General features: G+C 36.3%; 1 protein-coding gene across 1 annotated transcript; it reads right to left on the bottom strand.

Annotated features, from left to right (window-relative positions):
• Window positions 1–5,496: 5,496 nt before the first annotated feature.
• LOC148043650 (uncharacterized) lies at window positions 5,497–7,419 on the bottom strand. The gene is made up of 2 exons (XM_087726090.1): window positions 5,998–7,419; window positions 5,497–5,739 (listed from the first exon to the last, which is right to left on the bottom strand). Exons 1-2 carry the CDS (start codon window positions 6,667–6,669, stop codon window positions 5,497–5,499), a joined length of 915 nt encoding a protein of 304 aa, XP_087582216.1. The 5' UTR covers window positions 6,670–7,419.
• Window positions 7,420–11,310: the final 3,891 nt, after the last annotated feature.

Consider the following 11,310-nt stretch of genomic DNA (forward strand, 5'->3'; position numbering starts at 1 on the left):
TCTGGGGGGGCAGAAGGTAGTCTCTCTCTTTTTTATGTCTATTATTATTGTTGTTGTTGTTATTGTTATTATTTTCCTTTTTCATTAAACTTGAAACTCAGCCAACTGAACATTCAAAAATGCATTACAAATACCAGTGACTGGTGCTAATGGTTGATACAGTTTGCTGCCAGGGTCCTAGGTATCAACCAAGTACCTTCTTAAAATATAAGATGTTCCAAGTATGTTCCAGTTTTTTGCAGTTCCACTGGTGTTATTGCAGGAAGCTGCAATTCGTTGATGTATCTTGTAAAATTCTTGGACATGGTGCCAAGTGCCCCGATGACAATGGGTATCATTGTTACATGCTTCATCCATAGCCGTGTAATTTCGATGGCCAGGTCACGATATTTCATGATTTTTTCTAGTTCTTTTTCTTCGACTCTGGCATCTCCAGGAACAGTGATATCATTAAACTGTACAGTCCATTTTCTCAGAATAACTCTCCAGCAAGAATAGGAACCAGAAATGGTATAGTTAAGTGCAATCTACTTGGGCAATCCAAAGGGATGCTGTCGATGACGGATTCAAACGTTTCAGAAAAATCCAGCAATACCAGCAAGAAAACATTATTCTTACCCTGTTCCAAGCTTTTAACCTACGTATCTTCAGTTGGATCCATTCCAAATTTACTACCAAGGTCTTTCCAGTTTTTACCCCACTTATTTCCTCATTTCCATCCCAAAACCTAAGAGTTATTTGGCTCTATTCCTGAAAGAGAATGCTTAAGTTTAGATTTCTTTAGTACAGACTTCAAAAATGATTTGACATAAGGTACTTTGGATTTCATGTGTGAAAAGCAATTTCCTGCTATAAATTAAAGCATCTGCTGTTTTTCTGGTTTTATCATGGCCCCAAATAGGAATACTATCTTCAAGGGTCAGATTTCATCCTAATAAGTGTAGTCCAAAATCTTCCTGTCTAGATAATTGTCAACTTTCATTTTGAAAGTTGACATTTACTGGCATTAATGGGCAGTTCTATGATTTCTATGAAAGGTATAAAGTCCTGAGCACCTTCTGACAGATTACCTGTAAGTTTCATGCAAGTAGAACTCTACAGCAACACATTTTTTAAAAAAATGCTTGTGTTATGCTCAAAGAAAAGTGGAAACAGATATTCCTGTGCAACATCTACATATCTTTTTTTATAATTTTTTTTTATTAAAGGTTGTAAAAAAGGCAAGGTTTACAAAATACAAAAAAAAGAAATAGAGCTCATTGCATGTTTACAACGCAAATGGCAAAAATTCATACATATATATACATAGTTCATCTCACCTTGCCTATCTACATATCTACCTAAGGTAAGTAAGTAAGTAAAGGAAAAGGAAAAGAAAAAAGGGAAGAAAAAAGGAGGGGGGGAAAAGAAACAGTATGAAGCTAGATTACTAATTCTATGCAGGTATTCATAACAGATTTTTCCTATCAGATCTTCAAAAAATTTTCAACACTGTAGTCTATTGATATTGCTTATAGGTGAATTCTCACCTCTAATATATATCTTATCTCATTTGTTACTTAGTCTTTGTATATCATAATTTCTTTTAAATTGTTCCTTAAGTTATTTTAAGTTAATAAAATATCTCATTTATATATCTTAATTCTCATTGTCTTTCTTGTCAAACCATTTGTATAGTTTCTCCCAGAAGTCTGTGTCTTCTTTTTCATTAATCAGCATTGTTAGTCTATTCATTTCCGCTATTTCTAAAATTTTATTCATAACCATTGTACTAGTGGGGGCATTTTCTTTCTTCCAGCACTGCACATATGAGATTCTTGCCGCCATCAGGATATGAACGAGTAGATATTGATTGGTTTTAATTATTTTTGGATCTATTATCCCTAATAGAAACATTTCTGGATTGAGGTTTACTTTAGTTGACATAATTTCGTTTAACCACCTTAGTATTCGCTTCCAATATGTCTTAGCCACCGGACACGTCCACCACATATGGTAGTATGTGCCCAGTGTTATTTTACATTTCCAGCATTTGGCCGTTGATTTTGTGGAAATTTTTGCCAGTCTTGTCGGAGAGAGATGCCAGTGGTAAAACATTTTATATACGTTTTCTTTGTAGGCCGTCGACATCGTCAATTTCAAGTTCCACTCCCATACCCTTTCCCAATCATCTAACTTAATTGTGTGGCCAATATTCTGGGCCCAGGTTACCATGACTTCTTTCACTCTTTCTGTTTCCATTTTTCGAGTTAGCAAACAATTATATATTTTCGAGATTAATTTCTCGTCTGGTCCTATTAGAATTTTATCCAATTCCTGGTCCCTGTCCTGGAAGCCAAATTGTGCTAGATCTGATTTATACTTATTTTGTATTTGAAAGTATGGCCACCATTCAATATTTATTCCCATTTCAGCCAAGTTTTCCCTTGAGTTTAATCTATTTTGGTTATCTAACAATTGTTTATAAATGACATTTTTGTCGAAGTTTATCAGATTTGGGTATATCAGGGCTTCCGTCGGGGATATCCATTTGGGTAATTGGATATAGAATTTCCTTCTAATTTCAAGCCAATCATTTATCAATGCCCCTCTTAGATGATGTCTTTTAAAGTAGTTGTGGACTTTGTTTCCCTCACTCCATAAATAATTGTGCCACCCCCATTGCAAGTCGTAACCTTCTATAGTTAGAATTCTTTTATTGGTTAATGTTACCCACTCCTTTATCCACATTGTTGTTGCTGCTTGGTGGTATGTCTTCCATTCTGGTAGACCCATTCCACCTTGTGCTCTTTTATCTTGGAGATATTTATATTTAATTCTGGGCTTTTTGCCGTTCCACACAAAGTTTCGTACTGTTTTATCCAAGTCATTGTAAAAATTTTCTCCTAGTTTAACCGGTGCCATTTGAAATAAATAAAGTATTTTTGGCAAGACATTCATCTTAATTACTGAGATTCTTCCCATCAACGATATTTGTAGTTCGACCAATTTTTTAAATCTTTTTGAATGTTTCGTAATAATTTATTATAGTTATCTTCTTTTATGGAAGAACATTTCGCGGATAGCCAAATCCCTAAGTATTTGACTTTTTTGGTTACCTTAATTTCCATTACTTTTTCTAGTTCTTCTATCTGTTTTTTGGGGAAGTTTTTTATAATCATTTTTGTTTTTTCCTTATTTATTTTTAGTCCGGCCACACGCCCAAAGTCCTCAATGTCTTTCATTAATTTCGGTCCTGAGGTTAGAGGGTCTTCAACAATAAAGACCATGTCGTCCGCAAAGTCCTGTGTTTTATATTATTCTTTTTTTATGGTCAAACCCCTAATTTCCTGTTTTAGTCTTATCTGGTTCAGGAGTACCTCTAACGACATAATAAATAATAGTGGGGAAAGCGGACAACCTTGTCTGACACCCTTTCCGATCTGTACCCTCTCTGTCAGTTCTCCATTAATTATGATATTTGCCAATTGCTGTGAGTATATGGTTTCTATAATCTTAATAAATTTGTCGCCGAATTTCATCATTTTTAGTTGTGTAATTAAAAATTTCCAGTCTAAATTATCGAATGCTTTCTGCGCATCGACAAAAATTAACACTAATTGTTTCTCAGATCTTGTTTCATAGAATTCCAGAGTGTTAATTATTATTCTTGTGTTATTCCGAATGTATCTTTTAGGGAGAAAACCGTTTTGATCTGAATGAATGTTTTGATTTAATATTATTTTTAATCTTTCCGCCAAAATTGATATACAAATTTTGTAATCCGCGTTTAGCAAGGATATAGGTCTGTAGTTTTGAATTTTACTGTTATCCACCTCTTCTTTTGGTATTAGGGTGATGAAAGCTTCCCCCCAGGATTTTGGGACCTTACTTTTTTGTAGTACCTCATTAAATAATTCTAATAGTTTGTCTTCTAAAGTGTTTTCGAATTTTTATAGATTTCCGACGGAAGCCCATCCGGACTAGGTGTTTTATTGTTTTTTTTATTTTTGAATGGCCTTTTTCAATTCCTCTTGTGTGATTTCCTTATCAAGCATCTCTCTCATCTCCTCCGACAAGGCTGGAAGTTTCTGTTCTATTAAGTATTTTCTAATGTCTTGTTCACTAATTTCATCCGGTTCATATAGTTTCTTGTAGTAATTCTGTATAATCTTTTTCTTTTCCCCTATTTCTTGTTTCAAATTCCCCTCCTCGTCCCTCAGTTGTTTAATAGTTTTTTTTGCATTGTCTTTTCTTATTTTGTGAGCCAACCATCTCCCAGTTTTATTTGCATGTTCGAAGTAATTCTGCTTCATTCTCTTAATGTTTCGGGCTACTTCTTCTTGAGAAATCAGATTTATTTGATGTTTAATTAAATCTCCTTTTTCCCTGTATTTAATATTGTCTGTTTCTTTCTGAATCAACAGTTCTATCTCTCTCAATTCTTTATTCAATGTGTTCAATTTTTCCCTATGCATTTTGTTTCTTCTTGCTATATAAGCTATTGATGTTCCCCTCACGACTGCCTTCATCATATCCCAGACGTTTTGTGTTGATGTCTGCTCTTTACAATTTTCTTGGAAAAAGTAATCCAATTCTTTTTCTATTGATTGTACAAGTTGTTTCTCTTGTAATATGTTCTGATTTAACGTCCACCTAGATTTTATCTTTGTCTTTCCTTTCCACTGCCATAAAACTGGATGATGGTCGGCCCACTTGTTTGTTAATATTTCAATATTTACTGTGTCCATAAGTAGTACTGGGTTTGACCAAACCATATCAATACATGACCAAGAATTATGTGGTTGAGAGTAAAACGTATACTGTTGAATCTTATCATTCATTGTTCGCCAGACACCATAGAGATCTAATTCCTTCACCATATTTATATAGGTGGTCGGTAATTTCCTCTGCTGCTTTTCTTATGTGTACCCTTATAATCAATTTTACTGTCTACTACTGCGTTAAAGTCCCCTAAAATACATATATTTTGCCAATTTATTTCATTTATCCTCTTATGTAAATTTACATAAAATCTTTCTTGTTTTTGGTTTGGAGTATAAATTCCTACTAGTAAAACTTTTTTCCCACCATTCGTTACCTCCACCATTAACATTCTACCCTCTTTATCTACATATTTTAATTTTGGGTTTAGCCATTCTTTTATATACATCACAATTCCTCTTTTTCTTGTTTGTGCTGACGAACAGAATACTTTTCCTAATTTTGGGCATTTCAACAAATTATTGTATTTCTCTTTTATGTGGGCTTCCTGAAGACAGATTACATCTAACTTTTGTTTTAATAAGTCCAACAGTACACGTTTTCTCTTTATTGTTATGTTAAGACCATTTATATTTGCTGATAGTATATTCATTTCCCATTCCTCAGATTCTTTACTTGTTGTCTGTTTTAAGGGCATCTTTAGATCTTGTCTCAATTGGCATCCTTGATTCTTCTCTGCCATATCTCTCTCGTTCTCTGACCTCTCTCGTCTCTCGCTCCTCCAGTTGGGATTCAGTTATAAATGTCTTCTTGACTTCTACTTGAAGTTTCTTCTTTACTAAATCTCTCTTCGTCTGCAGTTAAGAGTTCCTGAAATTCTTGAGCCTTCTCCAAAGTATCTATCCGGTGTTTCTTTTCCCTCCATGTTACTAGCATTCCTTCCAGAAGGAGCCATCGAAACAGGATTCTATGTCTATTTAGTTGTGAAGAGAGGAAGTTATATTTTCTTCTTTTCTCTCTAACTGTCCGGGGAATCTGCTTCAGAATAAGAATTTCTTTGCTTTTATATAGCAATAGCAATAGCAGTAGACTTATATACCGCTTCATAGGCCTTTCAGGCCTCTCTAAGCAGTTTACAGAGAGTCAGCATATTGCCCCCAACAATCTGGGTCCTCATTTTACCCACCTCGGAAGGATGGAAGGCTGAGTCAACCCTGAGCCGGTGAGATTTGAACCGCTGATCTAGCAGTAGCCTACAGTGCTGCATTTAACCACTGCGCCATATTGGCTCTAATATGTTAATGATTCCCCTCTTATTGTGTTTAAGATATCCTCTCTCAGTTGTCTTCTTAGAACCCTCACATGTATCTCCCTTGGGAGTCGATAGCGTCTCGCGAAGCTTGTGTTAATTCTATAAACTTCATCCAATTCATTGATGATCTCGTTTTTTGGTCTGTCAAGTACTAATCCCAAGATTTCCGCAATCAGTTCCCGTAGATTTTCATCTCTCGCTTCTTCTACATTTTGTAGTCTCAGATAAAATGCTGATCTCTCCAATTCTAGGTGGATAATAGCCTCTTCCAGATTTTTGTTTATAGATTCCAGTCTGTCCTCTGTCTTATCTATTCTTTTTTCTGTTATTTCCGTTCTCTTCTTGACTTCTTTTATTTCCTGTTCATTTCTTAACAAAGCTGCTTGGATAGCCCCTACTCGCTCTTCAATCCTCCCCATATTGTTTTTGACTTCACTCATTTCGTTTTTTACTCCCTCCAGGCCTTTGGTGATGTTATCATTCATCTTCAAAATTGCTTCCTGTAGAGAGTTCATCGTTACCTCTTGGCCTTGTGAGATTGAGGCTGTCTTATCTTCCATCAGCCTGCTCTCAGGCGACCTTTGCCTCACCGGGGTGGATAGGAAAGTTTGTTTTTTGCTTCCTTTAGTTAAGGTTGCTGTTCTTGTTGTCATTGGTATTGATTTAATTCAGCTATCCCCCTTCGGTCTGTAGTTCCAGTACCTTCTAATTGCTGTTAAAGTGTTTAAACAATTCTATTATGTTAATCTATAATCTTTTTAAATAATTTATACTTAATTAATTAATTAATCAATAAGTTAAATAGCTAATCAATAATGTTAATAATATATCAGTTACCCAAATCTCAATATATTGTTCAGCAATTAATCAAGTAATCAGTTGAAATTTGATCTACCAGAGAATAATCAGTTATTAATCCATTAATCAAATTGATCCACTATGAAGAACACCCAAGAAAAAAGAGATAGTTAATTTAGTGCAGCACTATACAGTAGAACAGTTCCATAAATTGGTAAGCTTATAATCACTTATTTATAGTCACTCTTATATCACTCTATTTTCCTTATTGTATATATTGTAAAGGCGTTATTTACACCACTATAAATCTCCCTATTGCACTAAATAATTTCCACTGTCTATCCCTTCACCAATATCTAAAAGTTAATGCACTTAATGCTTTAATGTAGATATACTACTTTCAGAAAATAGAAATACCGAGTACTACTTCAATAAGGTTGTCAAAGGGATCTGGAAGTAATCTAAGGAGAGTCCACAAGGAAGGGAGAGTACGTTTCAATGTGGAGAGTCAAAAGACAGGAGAGGTCGGAGCTTAAGATTGTCGTTTCAGAACTCACCCATCAGTCACTTCTTGTCGTCAGAAAGATAAAGAAAGAGGCAGGGAGAAAGACAGAGGGAAGAATAAAAAAAAAGTCCAATTCAAAAGGGCTTTTGGGGCAGTAGCTGCGATGAAAGCACAAGCGGAGAGAGGTTCGTGTTTTAATTTTTTTTTCCACCGCTCAGTTTTCGCTTTCAAGATGTCGCCCCTCTGTTGTTTCTGTCAGTATGTCTCGGCATCTGCCTCACCGGAGCTTTAAAGATATTTCAAACCCTCGTGGCTCGAACAAAATCTTCTTCCCTTTTTTTTTTCAGGAGGAGGGCAAATCCAACCGTTTTTTCTTTCTCTTCACCCACTGTTTGTCCTCCAAACTTAAGTATTCAAAAAACTCAGTCTTTCTCTGTCCGATCTGCCGATCAGCTTTCTTAAATCTTTCTCTGTCAATCTTTATTCGCCGCTTCAACCCAATCTACCCACTTACGTATCCGTGCTCAGGTTATTTAGCTTATTCACATTTAGTCTCTTAAATCAAAGTCTTTTGTTTACCGTCTTCCACAGTCCGATATGTTTCCTGCAGTTGTCTTTCACTTCCTTATTAAGGGCTGGCAGTCACGTCTTCTGGTCGGCCATTAATAAGCCGACCTCCTTTGCACTCAATCTGAGGGTGCTTCTCGCTTCGTGGGAGGGATCGCCTTTCTCCCTCCACTGCTCCGATGCTTCCCCTCTCCACTGGTCCTCATACCTCAAAAAGACCTTGCCTACTACGGCCACGATCGTGCAAAAGGCCAGGCGAACCGAGCAGAAAATCTGTTGGCAGCTCACACCAGCATGACGCCAAACCACAACATCTACATATCCTTGCAGAATGCAGGGGTGGGTTCCTGCCAGTTCTAACCTCTTATATAGAAGAGGTTCCACAAATCTACAGTGCCATTTAGAATCGGTTCCAGCTCCCTCCCCCTACCTGTCCGCACATCTGGAATGAGCTGCCCCCGGAGCTTTGTATAATCCCCGACCTCCGGTCCTTCTGACGCACCCTAAAAAGTTGGCTTTTCCAGCAAGCCGGCCTGGCCTGAACAAAATAAAATAAATGATTGATTATTATTAATTTTAATCAATTTTTTTAAATGTTATTGTTAATCTTAATTGGGTTTGTTTTTTGGATATTCTATCTATTTTTTAACTTTTGTAATATGTGTTTTTTTTTTAATATTGTACGCCGCCCTGAGTCCTTTGGGAGAAGAGCAGCATATTAATCCAATAAACAAACAAACAAACAAACATGATCAAGATGAAGAGCGAGAGGAGGAATTCTGGGAGTTGAAGTCCACAAGTCTTAAAGCTGTCAAGTTTGAACACCCCTGGGGTTTTTTTTCTAAAGGGTTAGGGATGCAAGGGTCTTGTAATTTGACAGCTTTAATATTTGCGTGCTTCAAATGCCAGAGTTTCTGAGCCAACATTTTGGTTGCTAAGCAAGAGCATTGTTACGGGAGTTTCACCACATTTTACAAGTTGGTCACACCCACCGAGTCACATAGCCAGCAAGCCACTCCCACAAAGCAGGCCACACCCACAGAAGAGATTCTAAAAAAAATTGAAACCCACCACTGGCAGAATGCCATTATATTATATTGTGTGGGAGCTATTTATCCATGAGGAGGTCCTATGTATCTGAATGACTTCCCAAAGACCTGAGACTGATTGTCTTTTTCCAAAAATACAGGCACAACATATTTAAGGTGAAATCCATAGGAAACACTTTAGGTAACAAGCTGCTCTCATGAGTAGTTTTGCAGTGCAGTCATACATACAATTTACTCAGCAGTCCCTTTTAGTCCAATAGTCTTCTTTCCAATAAATGAAAATACAACATTTATATCCCTATAAACCTATGGATTGGAACAGTCTCATGCAGTTGGGGATCATTTTCAATCAAGAATAGGGAGCCCATGGCCCATATGCTGTTAGACTACAAATCTCATTTCCCTTCATCATTTGTCATGTTACTTTGAATTAAAAGAACAGTTGTCCAACAATATTTGGATTCTGGATGCACTAAAACTATATATGGTTTATTTGTTCTGGCATCCTGTGTGAATCAAGCAATTATGGCTTGTTTTGATTTATAAAACACAATTGATGCATCTCTGGTGGTTGTCTATTCAATGCACTATATTTAACAAATCCTAATTTATGAAATATTTGAAAGCAATCAAATATGGAGGTAACAGCTTAAATACCAAAATGAGAAATATTACTCCGTACAAGTTGTTGTATGGTCCAGCACAAGTTTTTTCATTTTAGGATGCAATTTATTTTCCATTATGTAGCTTTCTTTTCCAATATAAAAGTCATCCATAATCTCGCTGCCACCCAGGTGGACGAAAAATAAATCTTCCCATCCCGAAAGTATTTTTTGATATAGAAATTGATTTTTTAAAAAATCTTTAAAATGCCAATAATTTCTGGAACAGTGAGCAGTCTAACTGCTAACAGCTTTTTATATGTGCTGTAATTAAATTCACAGCTGCACTTTAAAGTGACATACTGCTATCTCACGCACACCCGAATGAAAATATATTGAAAGTACCTCCCGTTTAATCACAAACAGAAAGATGATCAATTCATTTTTTTTGTAGATGATACCACTTTATTGGGTCAATGCATCAACATTAAATAACAAGGGGCAAAATATCTTAATATTTGCTGAAGACATCTTGGATGTTCTCTGGAATAGTCTCAAAGACAAGTTAGTGGGGCCAGAAATATGGAAAACTCTAGTTTCTCTCACAGTCAGCCTAGAACTTCCTTCCTTCCTTCCATTTATTTATTTGTTAAAGTTGCCACCTATCTTGTGTAAGATACCCAGGAAAATCAAAAGAATTTCATCCCACCTGTCTTTCTCATAGAGTGTGTTTTGCCAGGCAACTAAAACAGTTTGGTTTGAAAACCCAATTTGAAACTTGACCATAGAAAACTCTAGGAACATGTAAAGTTGGTTGGTCTTTTCAAGCCCCATAAAGGAAATTTTGTCATAAGATGACACTCTGCTTTGGATTCCTTCTTTAGAAGAATTGCACTATTGCCATCATTCAAAGCAAGGGAGACTATCTCAAATGGATAAATCACTGTCTGAACTTACCTATCAACCTATCTGTTTGATCTTAATAACTGATTTAATCAATCTTATTTACATAGTGGGCAAGACAAATGCAAACATGATTTCCACATCTTCAGATGGCCCAAAGTAAAACTTGACCAAGGGTCCTCCCCACAATTCTCCAAGTCCTGCTCTAAATATGTCAAATTCCAAGTGGAGATGAGCCAATTTCTCCTCAAGAATGTAGCAAATGCTGTAGGTCACTGCCCAGAAGCAACAGCTTGAGAATAAAATGTCTTTTTGGTTTCCCTTACTGGCACAGAAGAAGCATAGCCCAGTGCTTTCCTGTGCATGAGCAAATTCACTTTTAATTCTAGCTGTCTTGTCTTGACTATTTGCTTTCCTGTCTGGACAACTCTAAAGAAGTGACCTTCCTTTGGTAATTTAAACCAACTCACGGGCAGCAACAATAACCATCCTCCACTATTCTGGTTAGATTTTATCATTGTTGTCATTAAGAACAATATGAATAATGTTATCACAAATCTTGCAATACAGCTAATTTTTGGCTGCCAACCACAATTGAGCCCCGAAATTTTTGTTGCCATGCACACTTGTTAAATGAGTTTTATGACCTTTCTTGCCACACTTGTTAAGTGAATCACTGTAGATAGGTTAGTAACACAGTTATTATGAATTGGACTTTTCTTTTGACTTTGCTTGTTGCAAAAGGTCATGACCCTGAATTTTGATCACCTAATCAAATGGGGATGCTGCAAATGGTCATAAGTATGAGAAGCAGACATTAGTCACTTTATTCAGTGCTGTTGTAACTTCAAATGGTCACTAAACAAATAG

Source organism: Thamnophis sirtalis, unplaced genomic scaffold, assembly GCF_051295495.1.
Source record: "Thamnophis sirtalis isolate CommonGarterSnake01/CBP01778 unplaced genomic scaffold, rThaSir2_p1.2 scaffold_11, whole genome shotgun sequence".
In the NCBI taxonomy this organism is placed as follows: domain Eukaryota; kingdom Metazoa; phylum Chordata; class Lepidosauria; order Squamata; family Natricidae; genus Thamnophis; species Thamnophis sirtalis.

What these genes read in the sequence shown, in the direction of transcription:
- LOC148043650 (XM_087726090.1), bottom strand. Translation starts at nt 6,669, where the DNA reads ATGACAACAAGAACAGCAACCTTAACTAAAGGAAGCAAAAAACAAACT. An exon ending in GAGGGGAATCATTAACATAT is followed by an intron (nt 5,740 to 5,997) that starts TAGAGCCAATAT and finishes ATTCTGAAGCAG; the next exon opens with ATTCCCCGGACAGTTAGAGA.